Genomic DNA, 21,623 nt, shown 5'->3' with positions numbered 1-21,623 from the left:
AAAACCGTCTCGTGGCTGAGTCTGTCCATCGGTTACTGTGGAAGCTGAGGGGAAAACCGGAGGGGAGGCAGCAACGGGCTCAGTGTGTCTTGGAAGTGAGAGTCCCGGCCTGGTGTTCCAATGAAAGTGGAAACAAAACAAAATAACTCTTTATTTGTCCTTGAGTGAGCTGCTGCCAGTTGAAAAGGCCCAGCGGCATTTTACAAAACTTCGTTCCCTTAGCCAAACATCCTGGTGAAGAGAAAAGAAAGCTCCCTGACATATCACAGGAGAACCCTTTGCAGCCAAGAGAACCCCTGGGTCTCCACCTCACTTCTTTGTGATCAAGTTCAAACTCAATTCCAACACTGAGTGTCACTGCAAATTGTTTATTAAAACACAAAGCAATGGACAGTGAAAAACATCCTGATTTTTTTTTTTCCACTTTTTGGTGGGAGTTGGGTGGGGACATGGGAGGGGTAGGGACAGATGGAGACAGCCCGGAAGGAAAGACAGCTCTGTGTACCCCGGCAGCTTTCCCGGGCCAGCCAGGTTCAAAGCTCCTCAGTCACACCCCGCTGTGTCACTGTAAATGCGTGTTGTGGCTACAGACAGAGCAGGTTTGGCCTCCGCAGGGAGAGGATGGGCTTCTAGAATAGGAGCTACGGGGGCTACCATGAACCGGACACTGTGGCTCCAGCGCTTGGTACAGAATCGACGACCAGGAGGGGCAGGCTGGTGTCCTGACAAGCCCAGCTTAGGCAGATGACAGTTGAAGAGGCTGCCCTGAGCTCTGAAGGGACAGCTGGTCCAAGCGTGGGAGAGCTTGGGGGAAGCAAAATCCTCAGAGGGGACTGACTGATCCAGGGTCCAATTTCTTTTCATTCCCCGGATCACAACGCACCAGGGAAGAGAGGAGTCAGGGGTGTCTCACTCCTAGGTCTGCCCTCCCGCCTCGCCTTGCCAACTGCCCTCTCCCACCTGGCAACGCAGCCATCCTTTCCTGACAGTTGTCCTTTGAAAGGCTGGAAAGCGCACTTCAGATTGTTGTCGTTTTTCCTCGTACTGAAATAAAGGCCCGAAGCTCAAAACAGAGGTGAGAATGGAGTCCTGCTTTTCCTGGTGCTGCGTGCCCCCATCTCACAAGACTGCCTGGATGCAAGAGGTGCCAAGGGCCCCTCTGCCAACTCCAACAGGCACTACTGTTTCCCTGGCTGCCAGCACCATCCTGCTCCTTGTTTTTATACTTCTGGGGGGCAGGAGCGGGGAACCCGTCCCAAGAGACCCATCTTGCTCTTTCCCTGCCAACCCAGCAGGCCCCAAATTGCCTGCCCTTATCCAAATGGTCTGGCAGCTGAAAGCCAGCTAGCCAAAGGCTGCTAGGCAAGGACACACCAGATCGGCAGCAAGCCCCCCACGTAACAGAGAAGAAACTACCCTTGCCGGGCAGTGGGCCCACTGGTGCCAACCCAGCCTTGTAACAAAACGAGAAAATCTAGCCCTCTTGCCCCAGGAGAGGGCTAAACACAGAAGGAGCCCTAGCTTGGACTGAAAGGGAGAAATGACTCCAATCTCTCTGAAGCTTGAACGTTAAGGCTTCTTTGCAATTTTCTTAGAGCTCTTTCATCCCTAATCGTCTCTTCCCACAGAAGAGGAGCAGATTCCTTCTCTGGTTTCTGAACGGATCCCGGGTTCTACTTCTGCACCATCCCTAGGCTCCCTCCCCCGGGGTCACAGCAGGAGGAGGCCCTAAGCTTACCACCTTGTTTTTGTGACACAGGAGTATCTCTCATTAGTCTCTCATTCTGGAAAGCTAACCTGCTCTAAGTTTTTTTGGAGAGGCGTGGAGGACAGCATTATATGTTGCCATCTGATGCCATTAAGGCTCCCCGAGGCAAGAAGACACTTGGACTAGGTCAGAGCCGGCCAGCGAAGGGGAAGGGAGGGAAGGGACGGGGAGGCAGCCCCACGGCGGGAACAGTGAGACCCCCTGCCCGGACCTGAATCTCGTGGGAACACCCATCCTGGCTCAGAGCAGGAGAGGAAAAGGCACTGTGCTGACCAGGTGGGTCCTTCCCCAACCCCCAGGGAGGGTGGAGAACCTGCTGATTCTCCCCCTGGGCTTCCCAAGGTAAGCCCATTTCTAGGCAAAGGAGCATAAGTGCTAGGAAAGGGAAAATACTGCTGCTGCTTTTTGAAGTTCAACTCAGATCCTAGAAGCCACGGCCAGGCCTTCCCAGGAGAGGGCAGAAGCAGGATGTGAAGGGCAAGAAATTCCTTAAAACAGAAGCTTCTCCAAAAAGAAAAGAAGTCACAACATGATTCTAAAACTGGATTAAACAGTCCCCAGGCACAGAAAGGGGGCGGTTAACTTAACTGAAACTTTACCCCGTCTCTTCAAAGCCTAAGTGACGTCTAATATGATCCTCCAATTTTGCGCCAGTATCTCTTAGACAAACGGTGGGAACAGGAAAACAAGATCACACTCTCCAAGCGACAGATGGGCCTGCAGGCCCTGTGGTCCTCCTGCGAGTCTAACACCACTGAAACAGAGAGAACCATCTTTCAAGTCACCGGAACGCAAGGGAAACACTGAGCAGCTTCTCGATCATACAGGTTTTTTCTGTTTCCCCCCCGACCCAACCCAGAACAACATATTTGGTTTACGGTACATGGGTCCCACAGGTTGTTTCCTGGCATGATGTTCCCATCGGCGTTGATTGGAGGCCAGCTGGTCCCTGACCCCAATCAGGGCGACACTGCAGACTCAGCCCACCTCCCACAGACATCTGTGCCTGGTCCAACTGGAAACTGGACCTGAGCCACACTTCTGGCACTAGGAATGTCATCTCAGTTAGCATCTGCTCTTGGCTTTGGCCAGCTGGGCTGAGGAGGATCTCAGAAGCTCAGACAGGGCATGGATCCCGTAGAGAAGAGTCGAGGCCTCTCCTTTCCCACCCCTAACAGGTCTGACTTCTCACCTCCCCAACCCCAGCCAGCAACTCCCCTACAGCACAGACTCTCAGCCCTAGCACCAGCTCAAGACATAGACACGGGGACAAACAGTGCAAAGAGCAAAGGATAAAACGAGAGTAACTCTTGACACACACAATACAAAAAATAAAAATAAACAGTACCCCATTCCCACCCCTTTTAACCCAAACTTCATGTACCTATAACATCTTGAAGGAGCAAAAAAAAAACAACAAACCAAAAAGCTTTCAAGTTCAGCATCCCAAGCCCAACCGTGACCAGCCCTGGGCGGCTCTGAGAGCTGGGTGGGCTTGGCCCCCGCCCCCGCCATACTTCTTCCTGTTTCCTCACTTCCCCTTTAGCTTTTATGAGCCACAGAAAGCTGTTCCTTCCTTTCAGACACGACCAAAGAGGAAAGCGCCCATCCCTGTCCCTGAGCTCAGGGAAAGGGTGGGCTGGGAAACAGAGGCAGAAGCGAGGCTGCTTGGCTTACAGTACCGTGAGGAAATGGCCCCAGGAGTCAGGGTTTCCTTCTGAGACTCTGAGTCACTGGAGGGAAGGGTTGAGGTGAGGAGGCGGGGAGCCCTCCTCCCTCGGAGAGACCCAGCAAACAAATGGACAAGGCAAGATGGCAGCGGCAAGCCCTCCCGCATCCTCTTTACCCTGTGGGCAGTGGCCTCAGGAAAGCAGCGATGGGACGGGAATCCAAGCCACCGTCAGAAGCCCGAGTGACCATCAGGATGCCCACTGCCCCAGGCAGGTGGTCCCCAGGACAGAGGCTTCAGGACGTCCTCCAGAAACGCAGGAGGCTTTGTGAAGCACTCCGAGTGCGCCTCTAGTTATAGCTTTACGCCGCAGCCACCCGGCTGCCTGACTCTGCCTGAGGACGGACGTCTAAGTCACAGCTGAAATGAAGGGCTTTGACTTTCTTGAAGGACTAACAGGCAGACCTGGAGTAACTTCGGTCAGAACCCACAACCCAGGACGGGAGCCCAGGGGCTACTTCCTTTGTCCCAAAACAAGCAGTTCAAATATGCAGAGCTCTTGGAAACCAGAAACAAAAAGACAAACTCAAAATTCAACAGGTTCTAAAGATGGGCCTGGCCTGAGAGTCTGCTGTTCCAGCCCCAGCAGTGGCTCATCCTGCGGCTCTCCATCCACACAACTCCTTGTAGCTTGGCTGGGTCTTGGCTCACTGTTTCCCTAACAGGGAAAAGGATGATAGGGATCAGAAAGGAGGGCAGCAGGGGAGCCTCACTTCCCACAGAAAATTTTCGCAGGGAGTTCAAGACAGACATATCCGGGGCTGCCAGGACTAGGGCTGCCTGGTAACCTTCCTGCCCCATCAAACCAAGAACTTGGCAGCGACCTGGACAGGAAAATGAAAGGTCATAAGGGCGCACTCTTAAGGTCAGTGAGAGGCGTCACTGGGCCAGATACAATCAGTCTAGCTCCTTGGGGCAGCTCTAGCCTTAAACCAAAACTGGCTGAACCGTGTCATAGGACGACGAGGGAATCAATGAATGTCGGATACTAGATACTCTCAAGAGTGGTCAGTCACTTAGTAGGGCTCAGGTCTCTGAGGTTGCTCTTAAGTTATGCTAACGTAAGCCTTTTCCAATCCAAAGACCAGAAGAGACTTTTAAGGTCAAGTGTTCTGTGGCTGCAGGCTGGAAAGCCTCTGTATTCCCTGGCAGCGAGCCCCTACAAAGGGGCCAGTAAAAGAGCTGCTCGGTCAGGTCCTCCTGGCTGCTGGCTCAGAGATCCAGGGAGGGAGGTACCAGTAAGGTGAGGTGGTGGAGGAGAAGACATTCAAGCAGAGGGAACTCCAGATCCCCAATGTCTCCTTCCCTTCTTGGCAATAACTTAGCAGGATGGTTGAGAGAGAGCGAGAAGAGATTTCCAAATGAGCCAGGTTCAGAAAAAAAAGAGAGAGAGAGGAAACCAAGTCCCCACAGGCACTGAAATCAAAATGATCTGCTGAAGTCACAGGCAACTCGAGGACCTGATAGAAACGAATTGTCTTGGATACCAGACAGTCCTCTAACTGGCACGTGTCAGGGAGACAAGCGATGACAAAGCTCAAACACTTAAGGTGGAACCATCACTGGGCTAAAACCAGACAGGCTTCCGTATAAGGAAGTATCGACTTTTCTTCTTTTGAATCCCCCTTCCGTTTTTGTCTTATCATACAAATTATACACCTTCACACACACACACACAGACCACACACCCACTTGGATGTCTGAAAACTTCTCTGGACGTCACTTCAGAACATACCCAACTCCCAGCGCTGGTCTTCTGGAGTAAGATCGTATTTCCCTGCTGTTAATTTCTAACCTAAAGAAAGGAACCAAGTCAGCTCTGAGTTCAGAGTCCCTTCCACTGGCCGAAGACGCTTGGCCAGGTGGGATCCAGTTTACCCTATGTACCCTAGAGAGGAAAGAGATGGCTGGGGGCTGCCCCAGGGAGAGGACGAGGACTAGAGCAGGTCTGGGACCAGGTGGTGGATGAGGGCTGCTCTCTAGTCACTCTGCCTCTTTTCATCTCCTTTAATTGTGTGTGTGTGTGTGTTTTCTCATTTGTTTTTGTTAATCACTGTAAAAAACACAGAAACCCAAACCAGCACATTCCGTTTCTTTCCCACACCCCTCCACCTGTTCAGGATGGTGATCAGTTCTCACAACCGGCAGAGGCAGAAGAGGGTTGGAATGAAGACTCCGAAGGCCACCAGAATGGGGAACATGAGGCTGCTGTTGTCCGAGGCGTAGGGGTTGGGCGTGCGGGGGCCCGACTGCACTCGGTTCTTGTTGGTCTGCCGCTTGAGATTAGATCCTTCATCGTACTCTTCTTCCTCCTCCTCCTCCTCTTTCTTTTCCAGTCCTGGGTGAGGCTGCAGCTTTGGTACATCTGACCGAGAACAAGAACACCTTTTAAGTAAGACTCACAGCATTTAAATGAGGCCCTTAAGGGAAGTAAATGAGCCACAAGAGACCCTATGACCTAAAGCAGGATCCACAGGAAGGAGCAGCCATAGTTCCCAGCCTAGAGAAGAGCTGCTGCTGCTGCTGCTAAGTCACTTCAGTCGTGTCCGACTCTGTGTGACCCCACAGACGGCAGCCCACCAGGCTCCCCCATCCCTGGGATTCTCCAGGCAAGAACACTGGAGTGGGTTGCCATTTCCTTCTCCAATGTGTAAAAGTGGAAAGGGAAAAGTGAAAGTGAAGTCGCTCAGTCGTGTCCGACCCTTAGCGACCCCACGGACTGCAGCCCACCAGGCTCCTCCATCCATGGGATTTTCCAAGCAAGAGTACTGGAGTGGCTTGCCATTGCCTTCTCCGTAGAGCAGATTACTGCAAACATGGGTCTTTCTGAGGTTTAACGAAGATGGAGTAGAAGTCTTGCACCCTGAGAGACTCCCTGTCTCCCTTCCCTGTCCAACTTCTCCAGAGCCTGGAGAGAAGCAGACTGGATGAGGGCAGTGACCCAACACCCCGAACTGAACCGTTTCAAATCTCTCCTCCTCCCTCCTCCGACCCCACATTCCCTTCGGATGCACACAGCCACCGAGGAAAAGCTGATCCACAGAGTTCTGGGTTCTCCGCACACCCTCCCCCTCTGTCCCCTCCCAAGGGATTCTGTTTACCCATCAGTCTGGGAGTAAGACATCCTCTGGGATTTGCCTCCAGATGAGGTGGGGAAAGGCATGGAGGTGGGATGGGGGAGCAAAGTCACTGAGACAGACGCCTTCTCTACAAAAACCAGCCTGGGAAAGCTGGCAGCCAGGACCTTCAACCCCGAGAAACAGATGTACTTTTGGGCTGGATCCCAGGAACAAGGAGACATTAAGTGAACTTCTGCTCAGCGCAGCCCAGTGACACTGTGCTCTTAGAAAACAAACACTCAGGGCCCTTCCTCTGCCTTTTTCTTCTTTCTACCTACCCGCCCCACACCTCATTCATAGATGTCAAAGAAACAGAATAAGGGTGAGGTTTAGGCAATTCCAAATGACTACAAGGGTCAGGGCACACCCAGTCCCAATTTACAGAGCAGTGAAAAGGATTTTTGTCTAAAACCAATTCACTGATTAAATGGTGACAGGAAGATCTGAACACAGACCCTGCTGCAAAGCTTAGGGCTAGCACTGTGCTTGCTACACTTCAGCCCAGGCCACCGAACTCCGGGTTCCTCATATTATGGCTTTAAGTGTTAGTGTTTTCAAAACAGTGATCAGCTAAATCACCCCCTGGCGGTTCTGTCAATCATATCCTTCAGCCCACATCAAAAAGCAGATCAGAGGAGCTTCCCAGGTGGCTCAGTGTAGAGAATCTACCTGCCGATGCAGGAGACATGGGTTCGATCCCTGGTCCGGGAAGATCCCACGTGCTGGGAAACAACTAAGCCCCTGCGCCACAACTACTGAGCCTGTGCCCTAGAGCCCAGGAGCCACAGCTACTGAGCCCACCTGGGCCGCAACTACTGAAGCCTGAGTGCCTGAGACTGTGCTCCACAGAAGAGCAGCCACCACAGTGAGGAGCCTGCACACCACAACTAGAGAGGAGCCTCCGCTTGCCGCAACTAGAGAAAAGCCTGCACCGCAACAAAGAGCCAGCACCGCCAAAAACAATTAAAAAAAAAGCAGACCAGAAACACAACTTACCATCCACTGTCCCAGCCATGATGTAGAGTGCGCAGACTTTGGGGTTGTCATAGTATCCCTAAAGTAAGGGAAACAGCGGTCACCCCCACACAGCAGCAAACAGCTTCCCCCTGCCCGGCATCCATCCTTTTGAGCTCGTCCTCAGCTGCAAGGGGCAGAGGAGGAGCGTTACCTTGACAAACTCAATATAGAGTTTGCCCGTGAAGGTGGACACCTCGCCCTGGACACTCAGCTTCCCCTTCCGGATGCTCATTGGGATGATCTCATCGTGGGCAGTACTGTGCCCTACGCGATCAAAGATATCCAGGTCCTTCACCACCACGTGGCCGTTCAACCGCACGTCAAACACCTGCCAAGACAAGCCAAGGAGACAGTGTCAAAACCACCTGCTTCAGACTTCCCTGGGGGTCCAGTGGTTAAGGCTCTGTGCTTCTAACATACAGGTTGCAGGTTCGATCCCTGGTAGGGTACATTCTCCATGCCACTCGACACAGCCAAAACAAACAAACAAAAACCGATCTGCTTCACACTCCTTCAAAAGTTGGACATTAGGCACCTGCCTGGGCTTCAAGTTCAAAAGTAATTTAAGGAATGACAGGCAGGGCTGGACAGACTTCAGGGTGGCTACAGACCTTTACCTGAGCCAAACCAAAAGCACATTCCTTCACCGGCAAGGTTGCTAACTGGGAACAAAGTGCAAACAAAAAACTCAAGGTGGAAAGAAGGAAAGTCAGAAGGGACAGGAAAATATCACGGCAAAAAACAAGAAGGTGTGGACAACCAAGAAGGGAGAGGTTATAACCAGGAGGACCTTATGAAGATTAGTTAATTGCTAAGACCTAGGATTCTGGCATTGCCTTTTTTCAGTTCAGTCACTCTGCAACCCCATGGACTGCAGCACGCCAGGCTTCCCTGTCCATCACCAACTTCCGGAGTTTGCTCAAATTCACGTCCATCATATCAGTGATGCCATCCAACCATCTCATCTTCTGTTGTCCCCTTCTCCTCCTGCCTTCAATCTTTCCCAGCATCAGGTTCTTCTGTCATCCCAAGGCACATGCAGCCTCGTAGTAATGGGACACAGCTGGGCAAGAGGAAGCCAGCTTTTTGGTGGCCTACAGGTTAGGATTCTGGGCTTTCACTGGGGTTCAGTCCTTGGTCAGGGAGCTGAGATCCCACAAGCCGCGTGGTGTGACCTTAAAAAAGAAAACCCAGCTTCTCCTCAAACCTCAACTGTTCCTCTCTCCTAAGCACCTACATTCTCTAGGAGCTTTCTCCCAGAGTGGTGAGGTCCCACTGGCCAAGCGGGGGCCTGAGCCTCCTCACCTTCTGCTGGGACTGCGCAAAGTAGACCTCGGCAAACTTCAGCACCAGCACATAGTCCCCCTCCTCCTTGATGGGCACTTCGTAGCCAAAGGTCTCCTCGTTGTACCGCTCTGTCTGATACAGGATCTGGTCCTCCGGGTTGGAACGCAGGATTGGCAGCTTCATGCCATAGTCAGAGGCTGGGACAAAAGACACAACAGAAACCACATCAGAGGCCCAACACAAAAGCAGAGCCGGAGACCCCAGAATGGCCAGGGGCGTTTCCCTGGGCAAAGCTAATAACCCTCCCCCACTGCACCTGGCTCCAAAGAGACCAGCCACAAAGGCAGGAGTCAGGTAGGTGGCTGTTACCAAGGAAGAGTAAAATGAAAGAAACCAACAGAGGAATCACCCCAACAAGCTCCCATCACCCTCGCAGCAAAACTTTCAAACATTCATGAAACTGACTTTTCCCCAGTTATATCCAGAGTGATGGGAAGGGAACAAGTCTAACTCATTATTACAACAAAGCACTGCCCTGCAGCTGCTGGGCTTCAGAAAAACCTCGTAAAAGCAGAGGGATGGCCAGGAACACTGCAAGATGATTAAGTTCAAAGAATTTTTTTCCCTCTCATTTGGAAGAGCTCAGTCTAAGTAAAAAAACAGGATATCTGTTAGGAAAGTCATTCTTCATTGTCTTTACTGCAAATAAGAAACCAGCTTTCGTTGCTTTTTACAACGTTTTCATTCAAAAAGTTCCAGGGCTGGTCAAAAGCAACAAGGTCATTAAAAAGAGGATGTGATGCTCTCTAATTTCCTCTGGGTCTAACACCTTACTTCCCACAGACTCACAGAACTCAACCTCACCCGTGGTCTCGAACATTCCCCCAGACAACCTGAAAGAAGTAAAAAGATTCCCGCTGTATCCCCAGCACCTAACATCGTCCTGGGCACGCTCAGTGTGATCCACTGAACAAATGGCAACAAAGGAGGTGCCCGCAGCGTAGTGAAGTCACACGCTCCTCTCCACAGGGTCAGAGCCATCCTAGCAGGGAAGGAAAATGGTCCACGGTCCATCGCACCTCTCGCCACAGATTCCCAGGTCCAGAAGGAGCCACCTTCCCCATTTCAGACAGATGAGGAATGCGTGCATGTGTGTGCTCAGTCACTCAGTCGTGTCTGACTCTTTGCGACCCCACGGACTCTAGCCCGCCAGGCTCCTCTGTCCAGGTAAGAATACTGGAGTGTGTTGCCAATTCCTCTTCCAGAGGATCTTCCCAAACCAGGGATTGAACCTGCTTCTCCACTGGAGGGCTGATTCTTTACTACTGAGCCACCTTTCCCATTTTAAACAGAGGAAGAAGGCAGAGTAAAAATAAAAAGTTTTCACTTGTGGGTGGGTCTCAGAAGAGCCAAAATCCTCTACTGCCCTCAGCCTGCTCTCAATCTTACGAGGAGATGACTCTGTGTATGTTTTTCTTTCTCCCACACAACAAACTAAACCGGGTCCTTCCTCAACTATGATTCCATACTCAGGGCCCAGAGCTGAATAGCTGTGCCTTCCAGATCTCTCTCCATCTACTCTCCAAACCACAGACTTGGCAGTGACTTTGGAACACAGGCCTAGTCTCTCCTCCACCTGGGAGGAGGAGTCTTGGAGCTAAGCTGTCAAGACCACCTTCCAATTTCACACAGTGGTTCTGAAGACATCTGGCACCTGGATCCTCAGGGCAATGTTTGAGAGCGGTCACCCCGGCAGCTTTATCTTCTGAGACTCCAAGAGACAGGATCTTTTATCTCCCCGGGAGGTAGAAGAGTAACTAGAAGATCCAGTGGCTGAGGTCAAGCCTTCCAGAAAAATAAACAGAACTGTTAACAGTTCCTGTAAGTGAAGAGCAGCCAGATCAGATGGACTGATGAGACAATGAACAGGAAACTCATTGCACTTTTGTCTCCAGACATTTTTTCTTCCTATTTCTCCTCGAAAAATCAAAGGGGTGGGGGGTGCCGAGTAGCTCTACAATGGATGTGCTGCCAACTGCCCCAGATCCATCCCTCAGGCTCAGACCACAAACCTATAAAGATGAAAAAACTGCCAATCCTCTTCCAACTGAGTTCTAAGAATCTCCCTCTTTCATAAGGACCATGATCCTTACAAATTTGGAATGGTCACTCGATTTGCTTTTCGGAGACAGAAAATGTTATGCATGTGTGGAGAATCTATTTCCCCCCTTCTGGCATGGAAAAAGTGAGAAACTGACAGTAACGTAATCTGTGGCAGTCACAGTGTCACAGCTAAGAAAACTCAGCTGTGTGAGCAAAAAACTACTCATCAACCTTGGAGTTACCTTTAAAAGCTTTCCCACAAAATCTGCCACATGTAAGGCTGAATTGGCCCAAACCTCAAGAGAGACAATAGCAACTTCCCTTCCGAGCCTTTATGCCTTCATGGACACAGGGAGCATACAATGGCAGCTGGAATTAAAATTTCGAGTTAGCCCGACAGAGGTCAGACAGTTAACCAAAGGTGGAAGGCAGCCAGAGTGTCCACACTCTGTCCACAGCTTCTTAGCTCTAGACAATGGAGTCACCAGGCTACTTGAAAAACTCAGTCCAGGTTTGAGGGGAAGATGGGCCTGGATTTGAATTCTGGCTCTGCTACCTACTATATGATGTAGAACATGTTGTCGTCTCTAGGTGTTTTTTCATCTGGAAAACAGGGTATCATCTACCTAAATTCTCTGCCATTGAACTGCTCCTAGGAGGGCCTGCAAATGAAATTGGCCTCTTATGTAGCGGTATGTGAAAGTGTTAGTCATTCAGTCCTGTCTAACTCTTTGTGACCCCAGACTGTAGCCCGCCAGGTTCCTCTGTCCATGGGATTTTCCAGGCAAGAACACTGGAGTGGGTTGCATTCCGTTCTCCAGGGGATCTTCCCAACCCAGGGATCAAACCCAGGTCTCTGCACTGGCAGGCAGATTCTTAATCGTCTGAGCCACCAGAGAAGCAGTATAGGAAGAGAATTTTAAACAAATCCCTTGGCCTTAAGCAAATCAGAAGTAGCAGTGTCTCTTTCACATTATGTTTCAAGCTCTTATCTCCCCAAAGCCAAATCCTTCCCCAGCCAGAAGAGAAGAGTCTTCTTTGTTGTTCTTTAGTTGCTCAGTCCTGTCTGAATCTTTTGCAACCCTGTGGACTGTAGCCCACCAGGTTCCTCTGTCCATGGGATTTCCCAGGCAAGAATACCGGGGCAGGTTGCCATTTCCTTTTCCAGGGGATCTTCCTGATCCAGTCATCGAACCTGCGTCTCCTGCATTAGCAGGCGGATTCCTTACCACTGCCACCAGGGAAGCCCCTGCACGGTCTTCCTTAGGTCTAGAGAATTAGTAATCCGATGGGCTCAGACCCCTGGCCAGCTTTTTCCCCTCCAGAGCCACGTTCTGCTCCACTTGTAATTCCGTGTAAAAGATCTTCAAGCAAAGAAAAAGACAGACATTTGAACCTACTCTGGACAGGAGAATTTTCAGACTCATGTCACTGATTCCTAAAGCATGACAAGTTTTATGAAGAAGGAAAACAAGGTTCAGAGAGGGAACGCAAATTCATCAAGGCCATACAATTAACTAGCGGGCTTCTTTCTATGAAGAAGAAATAGCCTTTTTCCTAAAACCGAGCCAACCTCTATGCCCTCAGGCCAAATAACCAAGACTTTCCCATCAGAGTCAAGAGGAACCCACAGAGAGCAAGTCACGAAGAACCCGGGATGCAGAGCACGCCAGAACCCCACACAGAGCGCCTCTGAATCGCTCTCCACTGTGGCACCTCTGTCTGCGGAAGCACACAGGCTGAAAAAGCCTTTCCCAGGCTCTCAGCATCTTCTGTGAGCACTAGCTATCCTCAAGGCAGAAATGAAATTCAATACACAATGTGAAGTGCCTTTGAAAGCAAAAGCCACTAGGTGCCTTGGGCCACTCACAGTTCTGAGAATGCCAAGCTACAAAGACACTATAGAGAGACAGCAAGTTCAAAAGCAGGCCAAACTCTTATCTGGATTAACTTGGCAACAAATACCTGAATTTTTTAAACACGAAAATGGACTTTCCTCGGGTGCTGGAAACATCACTGGCATGTGGAAAAGAAATAAAGACGTTCAGCTCTGATGGAAATTAGTGTAAATAGCAGCGGGTGGGGGTGGGCAAGGGTCTCCAAATACTTGGCACACCCTTATCCAAATAGAGCCAGCCAAAGGCAGGCAGAGGGAAATGATGCACTCCCCTTCGTGGTACTGACTCCCCTGCACAGAAAGAATCTAAAGAGCTGCCTTCTGAGAGAGAAGACTAATCACTTCCCAGCCCCAGACCTACAGCCAGCAAAATGCTGCTCTCGGGAGCCCTCCAAGTGCAACATCGTGACTGGCTGGCCCAAGCTACATCAGCCCAAAGGCTGACAACCACCCTCCACTCTCATTCAGCCCTGAACACTGCTGCAATTCATACCCAAGTGGACTACCAGCGTGGAGCAGGGAACCTCCATTTAGAGTGCCAGGGTTCCAGCCAGGATTCCAGAACAAGTGAGCTTTGGTAATATGTTAAGTTGCACACTTTTACCTGCTACAATAAATTCTTCCAAAGGCACTGCAAGTATGATCCAGTAACCCAAGGACAGAGAGCCTGGCTGACTGTTGATCAGACTCAAAAAAAAAAAAAAACCAAACCCACTGGTACCAGCAAATGAAAACCAGGATTTCTGAATAAGGGAAGTAAAGTAGCTAGGGACTAAAACTGTATGGTCTTAGCTCCCTCCTCTGCACTAGGGACCAAAGAGAATAAGGTCACCTATGAAAAGCCTGGTATTTGTTAATTGAAAAGGAACCATCTGTACATGGCCTCACCACAGCTCTCTCTAGAGGCGAAGTCCACAAACGGTCTCTAATTTCCTCAAGGGCTTCTTCCGCCCTGCCCACACCCATGAAGAAAGAGGAAGGGTCCAGGCTGAAGATAACAACCACCTCCTGCTATTAAGTCTGCCTTTGGCTGCTGTGACAGCTGCTGAAGACCAGGGCCCTGACTCAGCTGAACCCAGGCTACTGAGACCTACATACCAGGGCTAAATAAATTCCAGAGCTAAACTGAAGACAAACGTGGAGCTTTGGAAAACTGCTCTGTGCCCCAACACCCCCACGTCTATGGAGGCAATAAACTACCCCCCCCCATACAACAAATTCCAGGCAGGCCAGAGCAATTAACTTGGTTGGAAGAACCAAGTTAAACCTTTTAGGAAAGGCAAGAGCCAAATCTGGGCATCGCGGAAAAAAGAGTGAGAAAGTCTGTTTCCTACTTTTCTGGAGATGGCCTGTTGCCAAGCTGGCAGCCTCTGAACCCAGCCTACAGCATAAATCTCCTTCCAACACATGAAGCGGGGAACTTCCTTCTTAAACCTGTTTTCCAATCCTAGGAACACAAGAAACAAACTCTAGATTTTCCCAAACACTGATCTGCAGATGACCTACCTCAGAAGCCTCAGAGGTGCAGAAACCTGGGTTTAATCTACAGGTCTAGAATTTGTATTTTTAACCAGCTCCCCCAGCAATTCTTACACTGAGAACTGTGCAGCTCTGGCAAAACTGCTGTTGCTCAATCAGTTAAGCCAAAAGCAATTTTCCCATAACCTGGAATCGCACCTCTCAGGACCAGTGAGGGGTAGGCTCTCCGCACAAGCAGCAGAATATTCAGACCTTACGCTGCTGACACACCACCAGCCCCATGTGCAGTAGGGTTGGCGACACAACCACGCTCTGGGAAGGGCCTTAACGCTTCTACTTTTAAGCACACATATGCCCCGCTCCAAAAGGAGGGGGTGCGGGGGAAGGAGGCTACCATCAAACTTTCCTGGCCCTTCCTCTTCGAAGATTCCTTTCCATTCTGGCTAAGAATCAAGCCCCGCTCCTGCAGAGAGGGTAAAGAGAGTGGCCGATTTCTGGGTCGGCAGAAATCTACCAGAAACTGACTGGTGAGCAGAACCACCAGGCCAGGAACAGCGAAAACCGAAAAACCCGTGAGGCCTCGAAGTGGCAATAGGCCGCCCCCGACTTTACTTTCCCAGCGCGGTTGGAGGTGAGGGGTTAAGAAAATACAAGATGCGACGTCCAAATATAACTTCTCGCCAACTCTCTGCCTCGATGGCTCTTGGTTGCTTCGAGCCTGTGCCAGTCTCTAAGCTCTGATCGGGTCCCCGAGGAAACTGTAGAGAGAAACTTCGCTCCAGAGACGTGGCCCCGGGGTCGAGGAAGGGGTTCAGGGCCCGCAGCCCTCGGCGCGCTGCGCCCGGCACGGCAGGCCCGGGATCCCGCGGCTCGGCCGAGGGACTCTCACCTCGGCCCACCCGGCCTTCCAAAGGGTCCTTGCGGAAGTGGATCCCGTGCACGTCCACATGCGCCTCCCCGCCCGCGTTGACGGCCCAAATCACGCTCTCGGGCAGCCCGGCCCCCGCCAAGCGGACCACGCCGAGCGCCGGCAGCAGCAGCAGCAGTCGCAGGAGCGCCACGGCGGCTCCCTCAACCGCCCGAGCGCCTAGCATGGCGGCCTTCACAGCGGGGGCAGCCTCCGCCGAGTCTTGTCCTCAGCCGGCCGCCAGGCCGCCCCGGACTCAGAAAAACAGCGCCACGGGCCGCTGTGCCTCAGTCGCCGGGGACATGTCGCTCTCAGGCCTCCTCAGCCACGGGTGCCGCCTCCCACCTTAGGAACAACCTACCCCACCGCCCAGCCCCCGGCCACGACCCTGTAGCCAATCAGCGCCCGGCCCTCATTAATTACCCACCACCCCGCCGGGAGGCGCCCGCCCACTGGCTGCCAGCAGCGGGAGGGGCGTGGCTACTCTCAGGCGCCGGCCCAACCATCAGGCATGAGAGGGAGCGCGCGCAGAGGCTGGGAGTTCGGTTGAAGCGGCGGTTCAATGCGGAAGTGGAGGGGTGCAGCGCCCAGGCGGCCCCGGAATCCCGCAGCTGATTAGGAAAGGTGGCCTAGCGGGGGAAGGTTTAGGATAGGGCGCACTGACACGTCGCCAGCACTTCCGGTGCTCCAGATTTTGGGGGCCGAATAGGCTCTCGAGGGGGGCGTTACCGACTTTCCCGATCCCCGCTTTCTTTCTCAGGGAGAGGCATGAACATAAGCTCTAGTAGGAGAAGCAATGATCACGCTTCCGACCTGATACCCAGCCTTTTTCCCCACGCGAGGCAGAGAACCCATCCTCCCCTAGAAAGGCCACATGCACAGGTTTTCAGGGCAAGGGTCCCACGAGGACAAGATCCCGCCCCCACCCCTTAGCGGGCTCTGGGCTGGTGGTAGCGTCCAGATGGCCGTCCAATCAGGAGGCTCCAACGCAGCGGAAACGCGTGGCCTGGCGGGGAGGGGCTCCAGGCTACCCGTATCTCCATGGCGACAGCCTCAGGCTGGCCTCAGCTATGGAGGGGCGGGACTGGGGCTTCCCAGGCCCGGGCAGGACTTGAGAGCGGTACCCAGTCTGGAGGTCCAGACTGCCCCACGCAGAGATGACGCTAGCTTCCTCCTTTTCTTTGGCAGTTCACACCACGCTCTCTTGCCTTGGCGATCGCTGCGCTGTGGTCGCCGCCCGAACTCCCACCTGTCAGAGAAACAGGCCCAGAGAGGGACCGAGCGTTGCTCAAACGGTCAAACCACAAGTTTAGGGCGGAGTCAAGGCAAAACCTCCTTTTTCCATTTGTTCCACAAATGTTTATCGAGACCCTAGGGTTGTCAACTCCTAGGGTTGTCAGATTTAGCAGGTAAAATACAGGAAGCAGAGTTAAATTTGAATTTCACATAAATGGAACATACACTAAAAATAATTTATTGCTTATCTAAAACTGAAATTTAACTGGGCTTTTTGGATTTTTTTTCTGACGATGCTGCCTACTACCTGCCAGGCAATGAGTTTTTGGCATCAGTGAACAAAACTACACTCAGGATCTCACATGAGAATCACAGTCCTTACTCAATTATTTAGTTAGAACAATGATGAGTACTCTAAAGGAACAAAGTGAGGTAGCAAAGTGAAGTATAGTTGGGGAAATTTTTTTTTTTTGGCCCGGCGGGTGGAGTGCCTGCCGGGAAACACGGCAGGGTCTTAGTTCCCTGACCAGGGATGGAACCTGTGGCCCCTGCAATGGGAGCTGCTGCTGCTGCTAAGTCACTTCAGTCGTGTTCGACTCTGTGTGACCCCATAGACGGAAGCCCACCAGGCTCCCCCATCCCTGGGATTCTCCAGGCAAGAACACTGGAGTGGGTTGCCATTTCCTTCTCCAATGTGTGAAAGTGAAGTCACTCAGTCGTGTCCGACCCTTAGCGACCCCACGGACTGCAGCCTACCAGGCTCCTCCATCCATGGGATTTTCTAGGCAAGAGTCCAGAGTCTTAAACACTGGACTGCCAGAGAAGTGCTAGGTAGAAAATTTAAATGCACCTGAATTGCTTCCTCAGCCCCTAAGAGCAGATTCTCACAGAGATCATTTCTGAAGTATCCTCTCAGTCCTATTTTTCCCCCCACTTCTTTTCCAAGAATATGAACTTGTTTCCTTCCAGGGAACTGTTTCCCCTCCCAAGGCCTCTGGGGTCCTACTCTGGAGTTTCTAATCCTACTTTCCTCTGAAAACTGTCATCTTTGGAGGCACCTGACAAGTCAGAGCTTAAAGAGCCCACGGAGCAAGGTGTGGCGCAAGCGGGGGAACACAGGCACAGAGAGGGCTTGGGACGTCCCCCTCCCGGGCAGCTGGCCTGTAAAGCCCACGTGCCGGCCATTACTAAACTGCTTCCAGAAACTCATGTTTATTTCATCCTCAAGGCAGTCTAGTCTAGAAGAAACTATCACAAAAACCATTAAACTTTTCTTTTTTTTAGAAACTGTTAAACTTTTGAAGAGGACCCAGGTGGCACAGTGGTAAAGAATCCGCCTGCCAACACAGGAGACACAAGACACAGGGGTTTGATCCCTGGGTCAGGAAGATCCCGTTGGGTAGAAGAAAATGGTAACCCACTCCACTCCATGGCAGCATTATTCGTTATTCCCATTCTTGCCTGGGAAATCTCATAGACAGAGGAGCCTGGTGGGCTACAGTCCATGCGGTTATGAAGAGTCAGACATGACTGACCACACACACACAAAGAAAGCCTAAACTTAAGCCTTCTCTCAAGTACCTTAGATCCTTGGTCACCCCAGTTGATGAACAAGATACCTGATTTTTCTCCACCCCAAACCCCTCCCCAAAACTAGGCTCTTCAGAGTTCATTACTGGCTGGGCTATCCTAGTTTGCAGAGGCCTGGCCCCATTTTTGAGATTCAAATGCTGTAGTTGAGGCTACCTCTTAGGTAAAACAGAAGTTCTAAGACCCTGAAGGTGGGATGAGAAGCACGGGATCTGAGTTAGACTGCCTGAATTCCAAGTCCTGCTCCACCATTCACTCACCATGTGCTCTTAGGCAACCTCTCTGAGTTTCAAGTTTCCTCAACTGTCGACTTCAAAGGGTAGATGTAGAATTAGAGAAGGTAATACAATCATTTGACTCAGCAATTTCACTCCATTTCACCCAAGAGAAATGAAAACACATGTTCACATCAACAGTTGTACATGAATGTTCATAGCAGCATTATTCATAATGGCCAAAAACTGGAAGCAACCCAGATGCCCATCAACTAATAAAAGGGTTTTAAATGTGGTATATCTGTACAATAGCCTGTTCGGCCAGAAAAAGTAACAAAGTATTGGTACAGACTACAACATGGCTGACCCTTGAAAACACTGTACTGAGAGAAAGAAACCAGAAAAAAGAAAGGCTATAAAATCTAATACTGCATTTATATAAAATGTCCAGAATAGGCAAATCTATAGTGACAGAAAATAGATTAGTGGTTGCCTGGAGCTAGGGAAGTAGGGAGATTAGGGTGTGATAACTAAAGGGTATGGGGTGTCCTTTTGGGTAACAAAAATATCTAAAATGGATTGTGGTATGGTTGCACAAATTCTGTGAATGTACTAAACCACTGATTTGTACATGTTAAACAGGTGAATTGCCTGGTATGTGAATTATACTTAAATAAAACTGATACCCAAAGAAGATGAAGGAGGAAGAGGAGGGGGCAGAGGAGGAAAAGGAGAAGGTGATGTACTTTAGAGTAGAGATGAGAGTAGTGCCTGGCACAAGTCAAGCACTCAGCCTATTGTTATCCTGGAATGAAAGGGTCCCTGAGTTCTTGCTTTCTGCAATTTGTACTCCCACCTGTCCGGTGAAAGGTTGCCAGAGTCAGGCTTTTTTAGGAATGCCAGGAGTGGTAAGTATAATCACTGAGGCTGCAGCCTCCTCAAATTCCTTTCTGCTGAAAGGCCCTATGCCCCTTGAGGGTGACCATGTCTTCTGTAGGTGACACCCCATAACCAATTTTGGTGAAATTGGTGGTACTATTTAACAGGGTATTTCCTAACAAATATTGGGCCCCTCAACTCACCAAGCTCTTTCTCTTTTCTTATCTCATGAGATTCTTGTTGTTTAATCGCTAAGTCATGTCTGACTCTTTTGCGACTCCATGGACTGTAGCCTGCCAGGCTCCTCTGTCCATGGGAGTCTCCGGGCAAGAATACTGGAGTGGGTTGCCATGTCCTCCTCCATGGGATCTTCCTGACACAAGGATCAAACCTGAGTATCCAGCACTGGCAGGCTGATTCTTTACCACTGAGCCACCAGGGAAGCCCTGTGAGATTCTTACAGCATTTGAAAGCCCCATACCTACACTCCTCATATAACTGAGGAAGCAAGCCTGCAGGGATAGGGGCCAGCAGATTTCAAATGGCAGACACCGCTTCTGCAAGAAGAAGCTGGCACGTATACAGTGGGTCTCATCTGAGATAGTGTGATTCAGGGGCAGTTTAGTGAGCAAGTAGTGATAGAAGTTGGAGCAGTTAAGCTTTAGCAGCTGAAGCGTTATCATGAGCGGGACTCAGGGCTGGGTTGCGGGTGGCACTGAATGAATGCATTAGTGACTCAGTTGTATCCAACTCTTTGCAACCCCATGTACTGTAGCCTGCCCTGCTCTTCTGTCCATGGGATTCTCCAGGCAAGAATACTGGAGTGGCTTGCCACTCCAGGGGATCTTCCCAACCCAGGGATCAAACCCAGGTCTCCTGCATTGCAGGCAGATTCTTTACCATCTAAGCCACAGGGAAGCCCCCTGGGATGGGGGTAGTGGGGGAAGACAAAAGTGTTTAGGGTCCCAGCTGCCAAGCCAGACTGGAGGGCCTAACTCCAAGGCAGGATTACATCCAAAGTCGCTGACCTAGGAGTCCCCAAATAGCCCTGGACCTCCTCTCAAGGCTGGCTGTCCTCACGGCAGGGAGTGTGAGCTCTAGGAAAGCAGAGAAGGGTGTCAGTTCCCTGGTGGCACCGGGCCTAGGCATTTATCTCCAGCTTCCAATGTCTCCTGCCTGCTGTGGAAGGTCAGCCCCATCTCAGAGCACAAGGACTCTCAGAGTGGCTGCATCCCCGCCCCCTTCAGCTGGGGCTGGTTTTCTCCAAAAACTACTTCAGCTCTTCAGAGGAGAAGTGCTCATTCACTGCTGGTGAGAATGGTAAGCCGCTTTGAAAACAGTTTGGCAGCTTCTTACTAAACTCAGCATGCTCTTACTGTGAGATTCAGCAATTAGACTCCTGGGTATTTATTTACCCAAAGGAGGTGAACACCCACAGCCGCACAAACACCTGCACACAGATGCTGACAGCAGCTTTGTTCATAGCTGATGAAGCGTGGAGGCAACCAAGCTGTCCTTCAGTAGGTGAGTGGGTGAATAAACTATGGTGCCTCCGAACAATGCAGTATTCTAATATTGTTCAGTGCTAAAAAAGAAATGAGCTATCAAGCCATGAAAAGATGTGGAAGAACCTGAAATGCAGATGCTGGGAAGGATTGGGGGCAGGAGGAGAAGGGGACGACAGAGAGTGAGATGGCTGGATGGCATCACCGACTTGATGGACATGAGTTTGAGTGAACTCCGGGAGTTGGTGATGGACAGGGAGGCCTGGCGTGCTGTGATTCATGGGGTTGCAAAGAGTCGGACACGACTGAGCGACTGACTGAACTGAACTGAACTGAAGTGAAAGAAGCCAATCTGAAAAGGCTACATACTGTATGATGCCGAAACCATGGAGACACTAAGATCCGTGGTTTACGGGGGTTATTGTAGGGAATGGGGGAATGAATAAGCAAAAGACAGAGAATTTTTGCATGCATGCCTGCATGCTAAGTTGCTTCAGTCGTGTCACAGCAGCGAAACTACTCTGTATAATACTGTAATGGTGGACACATGTCATTATGTGTGTGCGTGTGTGTGTTTGCTAAGTCGCTTCAGTTCTGTCCAACTCTTTGCGACCCTGTGGACCGTGGTGCTCCAGGCCCTTCTGTCCAGGGGATTCTCCAGGCAAGAATACTGGAGTGGGTTGCCTTGCCCGCCTCCAGGGACATGTCATTATACTTTTGTTTAAAGCCATAGAATATACAGCACTAAAGAGGGAGCCTCAGTATAAACCAGACTTTGGGTAATAATGGCATGTCAGTGTAGGTTCATCAGTTGTAACAAATGGAGTACTCTGGTGAGAGATGTTGACAGCAGAACAACTGTGTATGCAGTGAGGATGGGGAGTAATATGGG

General features: G+C 50.9%; 1 protein-coding gene across 1 annotated transcript; it reads right to left on the bottom strand.

Annotated features, from left to right (window-relative positions):
• Positions 1–352: 352 nt before the first annotated feature.
• Positions 353–15,663, bottom strand: MLEC (malectin). Its single transcript, XM_055404663.2, has 5 exons — positions 15,289–15,663; positions 8,939–9,117; positions 7,785–7,961; positions 7,613–7,670; positions 353–5,862 (listed from the first exon to the last, which is right to left on the bottom strand). Exons 1-5 carry the CDS (start codon positions 15,491–15,493, stop codon positions 5,633–5,635), a joined length of 849 nt encoding a protein of 282 aa, XP_055260638.1. The 5' UTR covers positions 15,494–15,663; the 3' UTR covers positions 353–5,632.
• Positions 15,664–21,623: the final 5,960 nt, after the last annotated feature.

This window comes from Moschus berezovskii, chromosome 19, assembly GCF_049115385.1.
Source record: "Moschus berezovskii isolate FMDL1 chromosome 19, NW_MosBer_1.0, whole genome shotgun sequence".
NCBI classification, from domain to species: domain Eukaryota; kingdom Metazoa; phylum Chordata; class Mammalia; order Artiodactyla; family Moschidae; genus Moschus; species Moschus berezovskii.
This window is presented reverse-complemented; position numbering and strand designations above follow the sequence as displayed.